Source organism: Pseudopodoces humilis, chromosome 5 (genome assembly GCF_049639895.1).
Source record: "Pseudopodoces humilis isolate 2021_Gansu_Grassland_sample_001 chromosome 5, ASM4963989v1, whole genome shotgun sequence".
Taxonomy (NCBI): domain Eukaryota; kingdom Metazoa; phylum Chordata; class Aves; order Passeriformes; family Paridae; genus Pseudopodoces; species Pseudopodoces humilis.
Window position 1 is genome coordinate 10,972,196 of NC_142204.1, and position 19,132 is coordinate 10,991,327.

Here is a 19,132-nt window from a genome sequence, read left to right on the forward strand (position 1 = left end):
TTATATTTAAAATGAGATGGTGACTGTACTGCGAACAGAGGGGCTGTTAACTCCTCTCCTAACCTTTCTTTCTGTGACTGCCAGCTATCAGTATCTCAAATATGGGCTGGATAACCTGTCTGTATCTATAGTTTTAGATGCTGAGAATTCAATAGACTGGGGGGACAGGCTCTGAGACATCAGGAACTCAAGACCTTATCTCTGCATTAGATCCCTAAGACTGTACTGAAAGTCTGTACAGTTTTACATTTGCACCCTCAGCACTGAATATTTTGACTAATTATTCCAAATTAGCTTATACCTTTGTTTGTTTTATTATTTTTTAAAAATATCAGATGGGGCATAATAATTTGCCTTCCAGAAGAATGAGATAAACTATCTGCATTTGGTGCTGGCATATTTTAAATTCAGTCTTTCATTAATTTTCCTCCTTACCTGTTATGTTCTTGTACTCCTGTTATGAAGATAAAGTAGATTTCATTTTATTTTTCATTGTTTTATAACAGATTAATGTTTAGAAATGATCAGTTCCTATTAGTCATAGCTCATTCTTTCTTCTTTGCGGTCAGAGCTGTATGAAATCCTTTACTAAACAAAAGATGAATGATTTCATGTGTAACTCAAATTGCAAGAGAAATAATTACTGACAAAGGGCCATACTCAGATTTTTATCCTTTTTTCCTTTTGTGAAAACAATAATTTAATTTGATTCAGAGTTTCAAGAATGACAACTTGGGATGCAAAGCAAGTAAGGAAAACTTCCCCATGGAAGCAGAGTTGTGTGTTATAGCCAGTAGAGGACTGGAGTTGCATCATTTCCATTTATTAGTTATAAGGCCTTACCTTTCATAAAAAAAGATCTGGCTTCAATATTAAGAATGAAAAAAATCAAATTTCTTTTTTGCATAGTTTAATTCTTTTTGCACACTGCTGTTCTCTAAAATCACACCACCCTTGCCTCTCTCACATGGAAGTTCGCTGTAATATAAATCTTCTCATGCTCCTGAAGACTCCTGAAACCTGTTTTTCCTTAGATCTCAATTATGTTTGGCTCAGATGCCCCAATGTTGAATGAAATTTCAAATCAAAGCCTATAAACAAACAGTGCCCTGCCAGTCATTCCTAGCACCAATGGCCTGATGGCTTCTTTTGTCCTTTCCCTTCCTGCTTTGGATGGCTCTTTTGCATGCAAGAGAAAACAAAAAGGTCTGTGTTATTCCACAACTCCTTTAGATGAAATGGCTGATACAAAAAAAACCCTAAAAATATGAACTTCTGTGAATGCTTACTTGGACAGAAAGTAGAGTTAAAAACTAATAGAAATACTCAGTAAAATAATTACTTACTGAGGAAAGGCTAAATACTGAACACTCATGCCCAAAGGAATGTAGCTAGTTATGATAGTAAGATTATATCAAGACCAGGAAAAAAATAGACTTAAGTGTCCACCACTGTGTTTTTCTGGGCTGGGAATCAGGATGTGTTGGAGTTTTGCCCATGTTTGCCACTGTGGAACCTGCTTTTTGTGCTCCATGGCCCTTGACCAGTCACTCCTGCCAGTATGGCTTTCAGCACGGGTAGTCCGATCTTCTAAATACGGAATATTTTGTTTTATCAGGAAGAGAAGCAGGACTGAGAAAGGTGATTTGGTCCATTCTTTTCCCACTGAGCTTCTCGACAGTCACCAACCAATATCTGTTTATTTTCCTGTAGGAGAAAAATGACAGCAGTTGTGGAGAAAAGACTGGAGCAAGTTGCATATGTTTGTGAACCTTTGAAATTTATTTGGTAAGCAAAGGAATTCTACTGAGAGAACTTGCCTTTCAGCTGGAAAAAAAAAATAAATAAAGATTTTTATAGGAAACTATAGAAATTAGGAGGCACAATGTGTTTCAGTTCTGCACTTTTTGCTAGTGCAGTGTTTGCAGGATGCTGTCCATTGATACTTTGATGCATCACTGCTGTTCAGTCAAACTACCATAGCTTCCTGTGGCTACTGGGCTTTCCCCTTGAAGTCAAAGAGAGCAATTGGTGCCTACTGGTGGCAAGGTTAGAGTTACTCAGCTGGGCAGCCTAGAGGCAGTTGCTGCAGTAAATCTTGTAGCTCTTGTGTTAGCTGGCACTCCCCAGCCATGCAGGCAGTGCCAAGGCACGTGTTTCAGGCAGTGCCTACTGGTTTTCTACCCTGTTTGTTTGCAGGGGTGCCAAGGTACTGTGGAGAGTCTACTTGAGCTGGAAAGGAAGGAAAGCATTCTTTGAGTTAAAACGTTTAAATTGAATCAAGGCAATGGAGAATCAAATTTCAGTCTTTCATCACTTGTAATAGAAAAATCCATGTGCATTGATAGTTCTCCCCAGTCAAGTATCCCTTGTTTGTACGGCTGCCCGTCAGACAGAGATGGGTACCAGTGGTTTGAATGTGAAAAACCCTCCATTTTCACATAAAGGGCAGATCAAATATGTGTGGTGCATCCCCTTATGCAGTAGAGCACATGTAAAACTAAGTAAAGCCTCATTTAAATGACAAAAGAATTTTTGGGCTACATGTTAGCTCTTTCTGGTAGTAGCTGAATGAAAGAAAATTTAAAAAAAACTTAATAAATAATTAGGGTGGTAATATGTTTGACAATTATTTTTTGACTATGACTTTTTTTCTGTTACTATTATAACACAAATGATCCTTTCAAATACAACTAAAATGCTAATGATAGCTAAGAAGGTCGTTCCTAGGAGGTTAAACTGGTTTAATTAGAATTTATGAGAAGGTTACTATAAGAGTGCAGAAAGATGTTAAGGGGTTAACCTATAAGAGATTACATTGTAGTCAGTGTTCTGTTAAAGTTTGAATTAATTTTTCCCATGGGTTTTTCACATTCTAATTTTCAACTAAATGAGACATCTGTTTCAGAAAACGAAAATTTGCTATGGTTGTCATAGCAACTATCATTCTGTAAGAAAATTATTCCAATGGTTACTTTAGAAAAGAAAGATAGAAATTCAGTACATAAAGCAACATATGATTTCTAGCACAAACTGTAATAATTCAGCCCTTTTTGTGCCATATATTATTTGGCCTGCAAAACTTGTTCAAATGTTTTAAACTTAAGGTCAGTTGTGCTGTAAACAAATTCACCTCTGATATATTTTCCCCCTTGAGTCTTCTATGTAGACAATCATTATTCTTATCAAAATAATGGTTGAATTTCAGTAGTGTTGGAGACACTCAAACTGTTCACTTGAAAAAGGTAAGACCTAAATCAAAGTACATTTCTACAGATGAGTGCTTCACTTCAAAGGTGAAATATATTCATGATATATGTCTTTAATTGCCAAACAATTTTTTCTTGGGTTGGTTTTTGTTTTTGAGGAGAGTGGATTTTTCTCTTGTAAAGCATACTTTGTCAAATATAAAATATTATTGAAAAATATGTTATAAAAATAATTACACTTTTCCTGAGTAAGCACTAACTGGGAATACAGAAATTCAGTACTTGATATAAAGAATTTAACTTTGTTTCCAGGTTCTATCGTAAATGCGAATTCTAGACAAAGTTGTCTTAGCATGATATCCAGGCCACAGTCTCATCAGTGGGTAAGAGAAGAAGGCTTTTTCCCTACTCAGAAAATTTGATAGCTGTTTTGTATTTTCAGAGGAAGGGACTTAGGGATTTATAAAATCCTTACGTGCTTATAAAGATGGTTTTTGCTTTGGGGGTGAGGGCACTGAAGTGTGATTTGTCTTTCTTCTCTCCAATGTAAAGCATGCCAGCATCCACTGCTGAATCCTTTCTTGGATCTGGGATTTTTTAATTTTTTTGCCAGAAATATTCCAGACATTTCCTTCCATCTCAGGATTGTCACAAAAGACAGCATAATAGCAAATCACACAAGTTGTAACATCTCCCCTTCACAAAAGAACAGCTCCAGCATGCATAACTTACCAGCCCTGCTGCAGTCACCACAAAGGGAGCGAGGGAGGGAGGAGGGAGGGATGGGGGAAAGTGCTTCTTGTCTTAATAAGCAGATCATGCCTATTCATAAAGGGAAATGGGCTTTTTTAGAAAGTGGCCATGTGTAGTCCAACCCAGGTAGAGGCTCTCACAGCTGCTTATATGGCTTGTGGTTGCCTGGATTTCAGCAGGATTAAGCTGACTTCTGGGGAGACCTGTGGCAGTCCTGATTATTTCTGTTTTAAAGTGCTTCATTGTAATCTTAAAATAATTATTCTGTGAGGTTTTTGACTTGTGCTTCTTGGGCAAATGCTGGTCTTTCCTCTTGGCTTCTTTTCTGTGTCTGGCACACCTGTGGGATGGTACCTCCCCATGCTTCCCATCAGAGACCCAGGGACAATCCTGTCCCTGCCCAGCAGCACCAGGCCGTGCGAGGGGTGGCAGCTGGGATGTATATGCACTGAAACTGTCAATGACTTAAAAAAGATGATTTACTGTGCTGACACTTCTTTTGCCACCTATTTGCCCTTGCAAATATTTTCTGTCAGTGGGATCTTTCTAATGGGAAATGTGCCCTGGGTCTACAGACAATTTGCCAAACAGTTGTGTATTTTCATCTTGGTGAAGAAATATACTTAGTGTGTTAGGTGTGGAATGCAATCCCAAAGCAGGAAAGGATGAAGAGTTTAGAAAAAGCCAACCACTGTATATTTTTATGAAGCCTCCCACTTCTGTAATATCCCAGCACCTCACAGACTTTATGTTTTTTCTTTTTGAGGCATTCCTGTGTGATAAAAATAATTTCCTTATCTCAGCGGTGAACTGAATGTAAGGAGAAACAGATCCAGTTCCACAGAGCTTGTGTGGTTGCTGTGTGGCAATGTCACATGGTAGCATTGCTGGTACCTTGCTGCACAATAAGCCAATTAGGAGAATCCCATAATTGTTTAGGAAAAGACGTCTGAGATGATCAAGTCCATCCATAAACCTGATGCCACTAAACCATGTCCCCAAGTGCCTCATCTGCACACCTTTTAAATGCTTCCAAACATGGTGACTTAGCCACTTGACCTCCCAGTGAAGAATTTTTCCCAATATCCAATCTAAACCTCCCCTGGCGCAAATTGAGGCCATTTCCTCTTGTCCTAATGATTGTTAGCTGGGAGAAGAGACCAAATTCCCACCTTGCTATAAACTCCTTTCAGGAAATTTTAGAGAGATAAGATCTCCCTGAGCTTCTCTCTAGAGACCCTGGCAGCAGAAAGGTGAGGAAAGGCTGCTTGGAATGTTGAACAGGTAACCAGAAAATATGAGTTTGTGGCCTGATGTAGGGACATGTCTTTTTCTTAGCCAGCTGCCTAGGCCTGAGCAATGTTACTCAGAACAAGATTTGTGCTTCACCACTAGTGCTGTTAGCTTCTTTTCTTCAAACACCTTCTTCACCTCCCTCATCACAGCTTCTGAAGGCTGGGAGATATATTTCTGGTTCTGATAGCAGATGTTTGAAGACTCACAGTTTTTTGGTTTTCTTTTTTTCCCTGGGACACCTGTTTCTCAAGACCTGGATATCCAGGGCATGTGATGAAGAGGCAGGGGATGAGAAAGCAAGCTTTTCAGTCATCAATAGTTGACCCTCTTTTTGTCTGTGGAAGAAAAACATTCTGTTAATTGTTCTTCAAATATGAGTATGGCCAGAACACATCAGTCTTAACTATTAAAACTTCCAGCCTAAAACTAACCCCTCAATTTTATGTCCTAGAATTGGAGCCTAGTCAGCAAGACATAATTTAACACTGTGATATAATTGCTGTGAAATATAGTTTTTTAATCAATGGGATAGCAAGATACAGATAAATTATGTTCTGACTGGCAGTATTACAGTCCTGCTGCTCCATTATGAGTACATTTCAAAAAATGTAAATGCCTATCTGATAAGGAATCCTGAATATGGAAAGTCTTACTTAAAAGCAAGTCAACATACCAGAGGACAGAAGAAATTTGTGTGTTAGAGAAGCAGCAGCATTCTTGTTCTGATGTGATGTATGCAATTAGGGAAACAAAGCAGCAGAGATGCTGTCTCTGACTTCAGAGCAGGATTTGTCATGGTGCCAGGGTCTGTCCTTGCCCAGCTGGTCATAGGCTAAGGGCCAAACATGCTGGGAGCCAATGTGAAACATAAGTCACGTGGGTGTGTCTGAGACAGCTGTTCTTCTAAATGTTGTGAGAGTCAGCGTGATAATCCACACATGGAGATCTTGGTATCCAGGGCTTGTAAGTAGTTGGAGCACTACTGTGAATATTTTGCTGTATGCTGTCTACTGAAAGCGGGAAGGACTGCACATATTTGCCATACAAGTTAAACAGCACTGTTTGTATGGAAAGAGGGGATTACTGTGTGCACACAAAGAAGAAAATGAATGCTGTTTGTGTCTTCAAATTCCATGGTAGTAAAGCGTCAACCTCAGTATTTTACTTAGATAACCAGTACATGGAAGTAGCACTGAAGACATTCTCCTCCTCTCTTGGCAGGCAACCTTGGTTTTATGGCTGGGGCTTTAATCTTCCACGAGGCCAAGCACTATTAGAGAAATGGAACCTTATTCCAGATGGAATAGATATTCTTATAACACATGGACCACCTCTCGGTAAGAAAACAATAGTGCTCTTAGCTGTGTATTTAAGATGATTATATGGTAACTGATGGCTGTCTTTAGAAAAAGAGTGCAATCCTGACTTACAAAAGCCAAGAGCAACATACGTACTGATTTCAGCAGCACCAGGACTTCAGCTCATGATTACCTATGATACCTCTGCTCAATGGCAGGGAATTAAATAATGGCTTAAAAATTAAAACATTAATACATAAAGCCATAATGAGCTTTATAAATAAGCAGGGTCTAGTTTTCCTATGCACATTTCTAATCTGCCACTGGTGAAATTACTAGATTGAAAGCATGGAGTGTTTTTGAAGAGAAATGCAGGATTAGGATCTTATTTTTTATCACTTTCTCCCTGACTTGCTACTGCATTTTCCCAGCAACCCAGAACCTCTTTCTTTCCTCATCATGCTGACTTGGCGTATCTTCTGCTTTACAAACCCAGATGCTCCCCATTGTTCACCTGTTCTTTGGACCGCATGGTTGAATTGCTTACCTGTAATACAGTTTGGCAACATGAACAGATCAAAAAGAAATAGTTTTGCATGTGCATTTTTCAAACGTTAATATAGGTGATATGAAAGCTATCTATCTATAAAAGATTTCTTGTATTCCTAGAAAATTTTGATATTACCTTTGCTACAGAAATAATGCAATCACACAAACCTGTACAGATTCAGTAAGGGCTTAAGGCTTTTAAGCTTTTTTTCAATGTATTAAATATATATAGCAGTCTATATATAATGTGACCGTGTGTTTGACTCTCACTAATTTAATAAATGAACATGAGCAAGAACCATGTACTCAAGTGTTCTGCTGAGTCTTACTGTGCTTTGTGTGAAATTAAGGTTGTTGGTTTCTTTAAACTTTTAGATTCCCCAATTTCCTGAAGCTAAAACCCTCGCCTTCCACCCTTTCTTCTCTTTCAGAGCTCAGAGGAGAAAGTATCTAAAGGGTTTCTGTTTTGTTTTCTTTAGAAAGACATGTTTGCATTCCACTGCTCACTAATCCTGGAGGAAAGTGGTTCTTTGTGAGCAGAGTTTCTCACAGTTAGGGGTGTGTGTTTTGATTCCTCATCTAAGTGTAGTCTCATGCTGTGCTGTGGACTGATTTTAATATGAGCCTGTCTTGTAAAAGTGGATGTCAGAAATTAAGTGTTGTGGCCCAAGATATCAGCTCCAGGCCATTGGTATGGGGGTAATCCCTGCTAGGATCCAAGGCACAATGCTATCTTTCATGCAGTTTTATTTATAAGTCATATTTAAAACTTTTTCAGAAGCTTTTTCAGCACTTTGAAAACCAGCTGACCTTTTAAAGCCAGCTGATCAACTGTATCCAACCTTCAGCTGACTGAAGATTCACTTGAAATTAATGTTGGAAAATGGTGAGATTCAACCACCTTGCTACTTTAGCCACCAGGCCTCTCCAGTAGCCACAGGCATCAGCAGAAGGAGGACCCCTAAAGAGCACTGCAGAGCTGGCACTCAACTGACAGGCTTTAGTGATAAATTTCATAGTAAATTTATAATTGCAGTAATTCTGAGGAAGGGCCACCCATCTCTAGTGATTTGTAAAGGAATAATATGAATTCCCCCATCTCCATGGCTCGGTATGTGTTCTTTTTTTTTTTTTTTCCACTTTTAATTCTTTATCTTCAACCATCCCCCCAGAATTTCCTTTTTTTTCCAGAAGTTCCTGTTTCTTTGTCTCTCTCTTATTGATGCATTAATAGATAGCTCAGGCACCGAACCCCTCTGCCTGAGGGCAGGAGCTGTTGGTCTCCCTGACACCTATGGCAACAAATATATGACATTTCAAAGAGCTTAGCACTCTGCTTAACTTACAGAACCACCTTATTGTGCAGCTCTGTCTGCAGACCTTTTGGGAGACAGGATCCTCTGACTCTCCCAGCCAATTTTTTTAACCAGGAAGCTGATTCTTGTTCTGATCTTGGAACTCAGAACCTCACTAAAGTTGTTCCTAAGGCTCATAAATAACAATCAGTCCTCCTGCAAATTCTGGCGATTATTCTCCAGAATGGCTGCCTAAATTCAGCCTATCATCCATTTTCTGTGCTGCTTTCTCATTTCCTCACTGCAAAAGAGTGTGCATCCTCCTGAACTAATTAATACTACATTATTACATGGATTTGAAATAGTCTGATTTAGATCAGAAGCACAATTAAGAGTTAATGAATTTTGTTTTTTATTTAGCTGTGTAGCAAAAATCCGAGTAATTTTTCTCTTCTGTTTTAGAGTAGTGCTTTGGGATGAAACCAGGGCAGGGATACATTTGAGGTTCATATAGGATGAGGAAAAAAAAGGTTAAAACAGCTGTTTTTGACCATTTTATTAGTAACTTGTCTATTATTATTAACAATGATATACAATGTATTTCATAGTTTATGAAATATAGAATTTGTGATTATGGGATCAGTGTTAATGCTCATTTCTACATTGGCATATCTTTGTTACCCAAAGATCTCCATTTATTATTCTTTTCTCTTCCAAAGGTTCACGTTCTTTTCTTTGTTTTTAATTTAATTTCACCTTTAAGTCTTCATTTGCAGCTGTCTGCTTGATAGTCTGTGACAAAGATTTATACTTTCCTGACAGCTGCAGAAACCTGTTTCAAGTAACCAAACATTAAAAAATCACTAAGATGAACTCTAATTGTTAGCTAGGTGTAATCAATTATTCTTAGTTTGTGTAGTCAGGTGTACATAATAAGCTGCAAACATATGGGAAGGCTTCAGAAGGGTGATAATGCATGTAAACAAAAACATGTTCAACATAAATAATGCTTAATTTAATGGAGAAGTTAATTTTATGGATTATTTTTGTTTGTGAAGTTTTTGAAGTGGAAATACTTTGGCTTTATGTTCACTGCAGACATTTTGACAATTAACTGCTTCAAATCATTGGAGTAATAAAACGTACAGCTCTAATATGTTTACTCTGGGGGAAAAAAAAAAAAAAAAAAAGCATGACTTTATTCCAGAGGAATTGCTGGCCTCACTTTGACATCATAAATACTGTTTTTCTCTGGTGAATTTTGACCTCCCTTTGATGGCACAAGTGAATTCAGCAGGAGTGAGCATTGCTCAGTCTGGTTGTAGTTCAGCAGGGCTTTCCTTTTCTACATCCTCCGACAGGTGCCAAACAGCACCTTCTGTCTTTGACCATGCTCAGAACTTCCTCTTTTTGGCACTTAGGATGCCCCATTCCCAACTTTTTTTCTGAAAATTGAACTTAGCTCTCTGAGTAGCTATGAAACAAGTGCAAAATTTTGCCATTTTGGTAAAACCTCACAGTTTACCAAACTTGAACCCAGTTTCCAAGCACTGGCAGCTGAAGAGGTATTTGCCAATGTGTGAACCTACCCTGAAGCTCTAGAAAATCTGAGAGCTTGTCCAAGAGCTTGAATACCACACTTCTGGTTTTTCAAACCAGTTGGTTGCCTGCTTAGCCATGCTCAAGTGGATATCAAAAGTAAATGTATGAAAAACAGGTCCAGACTCTGCACTTCTGGCTAAAAGCACAATATATTCACACTACTGCAGCGAATCCAAGAGATGCAAAGCTATGACAGGCACACAGGGAAAATATCAGAACAACAAAATATAAGTATGAAGATTTTATCTTTTACATTTCCAAATCTGAGCCTTATGAAAGTGACTGAACAGAAATGAACAGAAATGAATAGAAAGAAAACAGATTGGTTGTTGCAAACACTCCAATACAACATCCTCCTTATACTAGTACTTGGAAGGAGACATGAGACCAGTTGGCAGTAAACATCCCCCTGCAATACTTTTAGACAAAGAGTTGATGTAACATTTCTGTCTATTTTCATAAGAAATACATTTTTACACAACTTTTGTGCAAGTAAATGCAGTACTTAAATACATCTACTGCAAAAGGCTTGAGTGTCTCTTCTGAGATCCATCAATTTAACCAAGTGGGGCTTGCTGTGCCATGAAGCGGTTTAACTCAGGGATGTTATTTTTTGGGCATGTAGTGGATTCCTCACCTGAGCTCCACTACTGTAAGGTTTAACGTGATAACAATATAGTTGTAGTATTGGCAACACAGATTCCATTCCATTGGTTCAAGTGCCTAATCTAAAAAAGTATGCTTTTAAATAGTTAAATGTTTTAAATTCTTTAGAGGCTTGCTTTGGACTTACTGTTCTTTATACCTCATTCTCTTCAAGAAGAAAAATGGGTAAAGCATTGAGTTATCCCATTAACACCAGTGCAAAAATGTTTTGACTGCAGTAATTATTTTTATTCTTTGAAAAACAACTGGAAAGAGTTATCACAGTCCTTTTTATCCAGGTGAGCTTTTATGGTTTTCCACCCATATTTTTCTTTCCTTCCTCTTCTGCTTACCAATGCAGACACAGTCCTTGCCATTTCAATTCTTCTGTGGCTGTTTGTGAAAAGCCATGAGACATGAAATCTCAAAAATGCTGTATAACACCACAACTTTGTGGATTATCTGTCTTTTCTTAAAGCTTTCTTTTCTTTTCCAAAGGTTTTCTGGACTGGGTTCCTAAGAAAATGCAACGGGTAGGATGTGTTGAGCTGCTGAACACAGTCCAGAGACGAATACAGCCAAGGCTTCATGTTTTTGGACATATCCATGAAGGTCAGAACACATTTCTTCTTATAATAGGTATTTAGAAGCCACAAGTAGAGAAGGCTTAACCAGCATTTTCAAACTTGAATGTCTGAACTGAAGCACTTCTAGAATTCAGATGCATTTTTAAATGCATATATAGAGGTGAAACTGGCTGATAGCCACATTTCAATACCTGTACTTGAGCATATCTTTCATTTTCTACATCTATAAAACAGGTTGATGCTTCCTTCACAGAGATGAGTACTGTGAATTTTAAAATAAGAGCACAAGTCCAGTAGTTACAGAAAGTGTCTAAATATTAGGATGGAGGGATTTTTTTTCCTCAGCAGAACTTGCGCTTCACAGTAATTCATGTAAGATCTCTGTGTCTCAGCTTCTGTGCTTTTAAAATGGGTAAGAATGTTTTGAGGGGTGCTTCTAAGGCTTGATCTTCAAGATTGTACAATAACAGCTGTCTCTCCCCATCAGTGTGTATATGAAGTTGAAATCAAGACACACAAGACACACTGACTGGTGTAGAAGTTCCAAGATATTCATGGGTGCATTTAGTTGCTTTGGCAGGGGAAAGATTTTGTGCTCAGACAAAACAAGTGGTTCTATTTATTTGATATTTAACTGTGAAGAAAATGAGTTCCCTTCACACAAGCCAGTGAATGGTGACAGATACACTCTGCTGTAGTCAGTAACAGCAGGAGTTCATCTCCTGGCAAAGGGAAAGGTAGATGGTGTCTGTCCTGTCCACAAAGAAAGGCACCAAGGCTTCAAGCAGTGTCCCCACCCTAAGCAGAAAGCAGTGGGCTGTGCAGGAGTGAACCATTGGTGTGTATTGTGTATTATCAGATGCTCAGTCATTGGCAATGTTAACTGACTGGCAGGAAAAGGTACTCCACAACTGCCAGTTTTCTGCTTCTGGGACTGCTCCAGCCTTTGCTGTAGGATCTCTGTGGGTCTCACCAGTGTAGAGATGGAAAAAATGGAGGAGCTGGCCTTCAGATTCTTCTGATTTTGTGAAGAGCTCTTCCCAAGATACCCTCTCTGACTTGCTGCTGGGGACTTTTACCATGGCATATTAGAAGTGGCATTGCTGGTGGTATAAAAAATGTTCAGGTCATTATTTTATAGCTCAGGGATTAGGTCCATTCTCCTCATGTGTCTCATCTGCAGTGACCTGTTAATACCTGGTTAATGTCCAAAGTCCTGTTAAATCACAGAGTAAACAGATAATGCTGCTAGAGCAATCTTTGATATTCCAACCAAAAGAGCGGGTGAATACAGTTCAAACTCACCGTCATTTCAGAAATTGTGAGGCAAGAGGGTTGCAGGGGATATAAGCAAACAGCAAGCCATGAAGCTTCAGGCAGGTAAACAAAATCACATCTGTTAAAACCAAGCCCAACTTTGACTCTCGAGGGAAGAGAATGGCACCTCCACAGAATAGCAAATCCTGTGAGTTAGTGTAGTTGGCACAGTAGGTATCAGAACACAGAAACAAAGTACTCTTCTTGTTAACTATCATAATTTAGAGAAAACAAATGGGGAGCTGCAGACCCTGTTTTTCAATGGGATGCTAAATCTCTGCAGAGGAGAATTCCCATTGCAGGCAACCTGTGCAAACGAAGCTGCAGTTTGCAGAGAGAATGCATGATTTGAACAGATGAATTTTTCCTCTGAGTGAGCATAGCTACATCTGCAGCAGTCATTTACTGAACATCTGGGGGAAAGAGATGCTTATAAGAGATGTTTCTTCCTTATTCCTTCCCTCCACTACCATGCCTGCCAAAAAATACCTCTGCACATGGGCTTGCTGCTGATCTACCCGTGGAAGGGACAAGCAGCATAGCAGGCGTTCTGGCTAAAATTCTGGTTTTCCCATTATAGCCAGTACTCCACTGAGGTATGGCCAAGGAAATTCTGCTGGCAGTGGGACAGGAGTGAAAGCTGCAGCACTAGGAATCTTCCAGCAAAAGGACTGTGTTAGCAGTCTGTGTCTGTTCTCTCCAAATGTGTAGCCGAGGAGACAGCAAGTCCTAAACACAGTGCTGACTGTCCTCCATGCATTTCATGTTTTCCTCAGAGCAGTCGTTCTGTGGCAAACAGAAAGGGATTTAAAGAAATGCTGGTGACAGGAACCTTTTCATTCCCTCCCTGGTCCCAAATTATAGTGTGTTTCTTCCATGGGAGGTGCAGGAGGCCCTGAATTATTCAGGGTGTTTTAAGGAACCAAAAAGAAAGGAATTTGGTTACTGTTTCTTTGTTTGCAAATTATGCAATTTTCAGAGTTCTGAAAGACACAGAATTGCATTCAGAAAAACCATAGGGTCATCGGAACATAGGATTTGACTAGCTGTAACTCCTTGTGTATATAGCAATGAATACATTTCACTATTAACTTTATGAAAGGTGAAAAAGGTGAGTCAGTACAAATTTCTATCAGTTGATTTCCCCAAATCATGTATTTCTGATGATTGCAGTTCTTCATATTGATCATAATATTTCAGTGAAAGTTTCCAACATTAAACTTTTAGCTTTCATGTTATCAGGCTTATATTTTTATCCTAGTTGCTCATTAAAAGATTTTTGACAACAGAGAGTGTGTCTGTTTTTTTATGACTCCAAGGCTGTCAAAGGGCTTCTTCACTTTCTGAAAGAGCATTTAACTGTACTTCTACAGACATTAGAGCTAGAAGTTTGGTTTTCTGCAGATTTGATTCTGGAATTGTTTGCCTTGTGTGTCTAGCAAGACATGAGATGTAGCTGAAGCTTTTTTACCACTGGTGAGACACACAGCTGTGTGTGTTCTCCTGTGGAAATGTTCTGGTGTTTTAGGGTGTGAATTCACTTTGTCTGTTAGACAATGCATTCAATAATAAAGCCATTTTTTCTCAGCCTGCATTTTAGTGCCTTTCCATCAATTTTGGTCAACAAGTTCAAAGACGTAGCAAAAAGAGGTTCCTACTAGGCAAATCCTGCCCAGATGCACATGCACACATACTTGCCTCAGTCAAGCAATGCTTTTTTTCATTGGTTGCTTAAAGGATGTTCAACAGAGGGCAGGAAAAATGGTGGGAAGATTAAAATTGCCCAAAGTTTGCTGTACTGATGACTGCAAGCCTAAACAATCAGAAGCATCTTTTCCAAAACTAAAAAGGTTTTAAGAGAAAAATCTCCGCAGTGAAAAGCATCTGTCTTTCTAAGGAGGTTTAGTGAGCTGGCTGCCAGAGATAACAGCCACTAGATACTGAGGGCCCATCTTGCTTTTCTTACACAATTTGAAAAGCTCTGCTGTAGGACAAAGATGGTATTGATTCAGGGAACATTCATGTTTTGAGCGAAGAGAATTTTTAAATTCCTTCTAAGTAATAAAAAATGTGGCACTTATTGTTGTGTGATACAGGTAATTAAAAAATAAAGAGAATAATAAGTAATAATGAGAGTAATCAGAATTTTTCTTCCTTTGTAGGTTATGGTGTCATGGCTGATGGAACCACCACCTATGTGAATGCATCTGTGTGCACTGTGAATTACCAGCCACTTAATCCGCCTATAGTTATTGACTTACCTACTCCAAGGAACACATGATTATAATGAGGATTTAAAGTTGTACCCAACACATTAGCAACTTTATATTGCTGGCTGAGAATCCCAATAGGGAACCATTCAACAAAAAAGCAAAATCCTTCTTTTTTCCCTGCTAGCTCTTCACAGATAAATTTAGAGTAACAAAAGTGGACAAGGAACAAAGATATTTTGGTGCCAGAAACAGATTAAAGACTAACATTTTACCATTAAAATGTTTGTGAACACAGAAAAGTGAATTCATTACACACACACACACATACACACACACATATATATATATACACATATATATATATGTGTGTGTGTATAATATATATATCTCTAGTAGGGGCTTTTGTACATACCATATATTGGACTTATTAAAAGAATGATGTCTTTCAAAGGAGTGTTTCTTTAAGAAAGTTTGCAGTTTAAACGTGTTTAGACTAGGATTTCCTCATTTCAGATGTTTTCCAGTGAGCTCTTGGTAAAATAAAAATGATGGTAAAGATGTTTTCCCTTAATCAACATGGAAAATATAAAAGATGGTACACAAATGACCAGTCAGAGGAGGAAAACTATTTCTCCAAGTCCTCCAAGTCTAAGTCTTTGCATCTATTCAAAACCAGTGCAAAAGAGGCCCTAATTCACTGTACTGAAATGAAGTTTTACTACATCTGGCATTACAGATGGCAAGGGAAATGGTACATATTGCCAGCATGCTGTAAACAGCTCAACATTCAAGAAGGGAGACTGTGTTAAATGCAGTATAAACTCAGGAATTTGTAACCTGGCCTCGCCTGTTTAAAAAAAGAAAATAAGGATGACATTTCCCTTAAAAAAAAAGAAAAAAGAAAAAATATAACTGTGTTTTCATATGGTAAAGTGATATGTGATTGTATTTAAAGAAAAAAAAAAGAGGAAAAACCTGCAAAGAGCTCACCCAATGATTAGTAATGGTATTTTAAATAAAACCCACCGAGACCATTGGTTTAAAACCTGCTAATGGGACATGCAGCCAATGATGAGATAACTGGTTTGAATTTGGCCCTGGTCAGGAATTGTTAAATGTCATTGTGATCATTTTGTCCTTGGGAAACATAGATGTCAAGGGGAAGGCATCAACCCAAGGTGTAGTTTGGACACTCGCTTTTGGGTGGCTGTGAGCAATGGGTATGCACCAAAGTGTGAAGAGCAGAGGTCACCGCAGGGGACCACTCTGGGACTTGCCCACTCATGGACACTGCTGAGAGAGGCCCAGCACAAAACCAGTAGAAACCCATCTGTTGTATTGCTTTTGGCACCAAGCAAAGCAGGGGACATGTCAGAAGCGGGTTGAGATGGTCCACAGCCATGGTACTGCCTGTGCAGCTCTCCTGCAGTGTTAGCAGAGGTATTGAAGCTGCTGGGATTTCAGTCCTGTCCTAGGCAGAAGCTTAAGAATTGATTACAAAGCCACCAAAAAACACAGGGCTTCAGACATGTCCTGCAAGAAATGGATTTCTGCCTCGAACTGACAAACATGTCCTTTTGACTTGATGGAGATAATTTAACTGCTGTATTCTATATGTGGACATACTGAATTGGGGGTGACAGCATCTAGACATTAATCTTGCTCACACACATTGGGCAGACCATAGCACTCCCAGGTCACGGTTGCAGGTCTGTGCATAGCCCACATCTGCACTCACGCATTGGAGAATTGTGTGTTACATGGATGTAAATGTGACTTTTACATAGCAGCTGCATGTACATTATACACATAAACAATTTAAAATACCTGTGTTGCAAAACCAGGCCATGTGAACTTCAGCTCTGAGCAAGGCGGGCACAAACTCTGCTTTTCCCTGGCTTCCCATGTGCAGCAGCTCTTCCAGGTGCTGCCTGAAGCTGAGATGTCCAAGTGCAGTAACTGACTCATGCTGTGGACCCACAGGAAGCCACCAAACCCACAGAAAACATGACAAGTCACAGGTCTGTTATTTCTTGTAATCTGTTGGGTGACCATGTGTCTAAATTAATGTGCTGCTTTTTTTCCTGAAAGTGAAACCCAAAACAATTAGTGGCACCTGCAACTGGTTTTTGGGAGAGTGGTTCACAAATGCATGAGCAGTCTGCATTAATTTAGATGGGGCCACTTTTGTCAAAGCTACTGGTGTAGAAATTTCAGGATCAGCTCCTAAATCAGTAAGAATTGAAATTCACAATTGAATATGTACTCCTGTCATCACTGGAAGATGAACAACAGCATGTAGTTAGAATAAAAGTGGCTTAGCTAGTCACAATTCAAGCGGTTTGCAACAAATGTGGCAGGAAATTGGCTGCATGTTAAAGTCTGAAATGTTTACATTTGCTCATGGCACTTAAAGTGAAGGGAAGAGGTCCTTTTATTAGCCTCAGCAAAATTTCTATGTCAACCATAAAATATTCTCTTAAAAATAATTTTTCCTAAGGTATCTTCCAAATACTGTGTATTTTTATGTGGAAAGGAAATGAAAGCAACTGTTACTTCAAAATATCATTTAAAGTACTTGAGGTATGAAAGCTTAAAGATTATTTAATCATTTTGGCATAACTTGAGTGTTGTAATTTTTGGTCAAGCATGTTGGATGAATAAAGTCTTAAAAAAAAAACTCGAACAAATGAACAAAAAAAAAAACACACAGCAAAAAATAAGGTCTCTTAATGTCCAGCTCATGTGATCAGCTGCAGTTTGGAATGACTGTCATCTTCTCCAGGGGTAGAAGCCAGGCTGTGGGACATTTAAGATGTTATGGAGGGAGGTCAGCAGAGGGTGCCTTGCTTTGTCCCCCAGATTCCAGCTACCAAATCTCCTGCAGAGAATAACGAGCTCAAGGCTGGGGCTGCAGAGAGAACGGAAAACAGTACCCACTGCCTGTAATGAATGTATTTTGGTGGGAGAGTACGCCAGGAGTGCCTAGAAGGGAAAAGCTACTGTGGGAGTGCTGCAGCACAGCTCTGGAGATGTTGGGAACTGGAATTCCATCCTTTCGGAGTGGGAAGCAGCTGGGAGAAGGAGAGTTCCTGCTCTGAGTTGGGTGTAATGATACATCTTCACAGAGAGGGAGGTTATAAAGGCCTGGTGAATATTTTTATTTTAACTTTGTGGGCACAGAAAGACCTGAGTATCTGATCTACCTCAGATAAGGAAGACTGTGAAAAGGAAGATCTCCACAAATCCAGCTGTGCATTTGTCAGCTCTGTTTAAATTTGGGATGCCTCTCAAGTAATTTCCTGCCCCACCTCCCCATTGCTGACCTTCACTGATATTTATCCAGGTAGCAGTGCTCCTGAAGGAAAGTGTGCTGATGTGTATCACTAATATGTACATTCCCATCACCAGGCAGAATTGTTGGCTGAGATTAATTCTGATTAATTTCAGCAATGAATAGGGAAGATATCACTGCACGTCAATGAAAAAAAAAAAGATGACAAGATTATTTTTACCTCCCTCAGTCACATACAGCTGAGGATGTGAAATGTTCCTTGACTAGAAACTAGAAGAAAGGAGCAGGCTGGAACTCAGCACCCACCCAAGCTGCTGCTTTTGGTGCCCCAGGAAGGATCAAAAACCCTGTCTCAGGGTCATGCTGGGGACACAGTAGATGGGAAAGTGCTCTGGTCTTGATGCAGGAGGGCACCAAAGGAGATAAGAAGTGGTTTGTCTTTTCCAGTCACTGACTGCTGCTAACAGTCAATGCAAATACTTCAGAGGAAGGAGGGATGAGACATCCCTTAGAAGGCAATTTTTGGAATAATCTGCCCAAGGGGATCTTTGCCCCCCTCCCATTTATTGCTGTTTGTGTGAAAATTTCTCTCTTTAAAACCCGTATTATTGCTTTTTGCTCAAGTAACTCAGAGCAAATATAACTGCAAACGGTCTGTCCTTTCAGGTACATTCCTGTCCCTTTCTTTCAAGTCTCCCTGCATCTGTGATTTTAGTGATATTTTGGAACAGGGAGCACACTGTATGATTATGCACAGTGCATTAGAACAACAGTATTTCACTTATCCTTGTACATGTGCTGCTGCTTGGGTTTATTGACTGTCCCTTTGTTCTCTTTTTATGTGAAAAGTGACAATAGGAGTACTAACACGCACCTCCTTTGTGCCATTTGTTATTCTGTATATTGGCCATTATGTTGCTTTTTACTCACTTCATCTAGAAATTAATATAATTTCAGTTCTAGATAGGCTCTATTTCTAACTCACTTACTTTCCCATCTCAGAAATTCTCCCCTCCTCTCTTTTTGATGTGTCATTTGGGAGTTGGTGAGAGGCAGCAGTGCCAGAAGAGGAC

At 39.2% G+C, this 19,132-nt stretch overlaps 1 protein-coding gene across 1 annotated transcript in view; it reads left to right on the plus strand.

Annotated features, from left to right (window-relative positions):
* MPPED1 (metallophosphoesterase domain containing 1) overlaps positions 1–17,321 on the plus strand; it is a 74,067-nt gene extending 56,746 nt beyond the window's left edge. Inside the window, exons 17-19 of the mRNA XM_088055088.1 lie at positions 6,480–6,595; positions 11,146–11,259; positions 14,714–17,321. Of these exons, the coding sequence (XP_087911214.1) occupies positions 6,480–6,595; positions 11,146–11,259; positions 14,714–14,832 (349 nt within the window). The 3' untranslated portion in view covers positions 14,833–17,321. The remainder of the gene's footprint in view (positions 1–6,479; positions 6,596–11,145; positions 11,260–14,713) is intronic.
* The last annotated feature ends 1,811 nt before the right edge of the window (positions 17,322–19,132 follow it).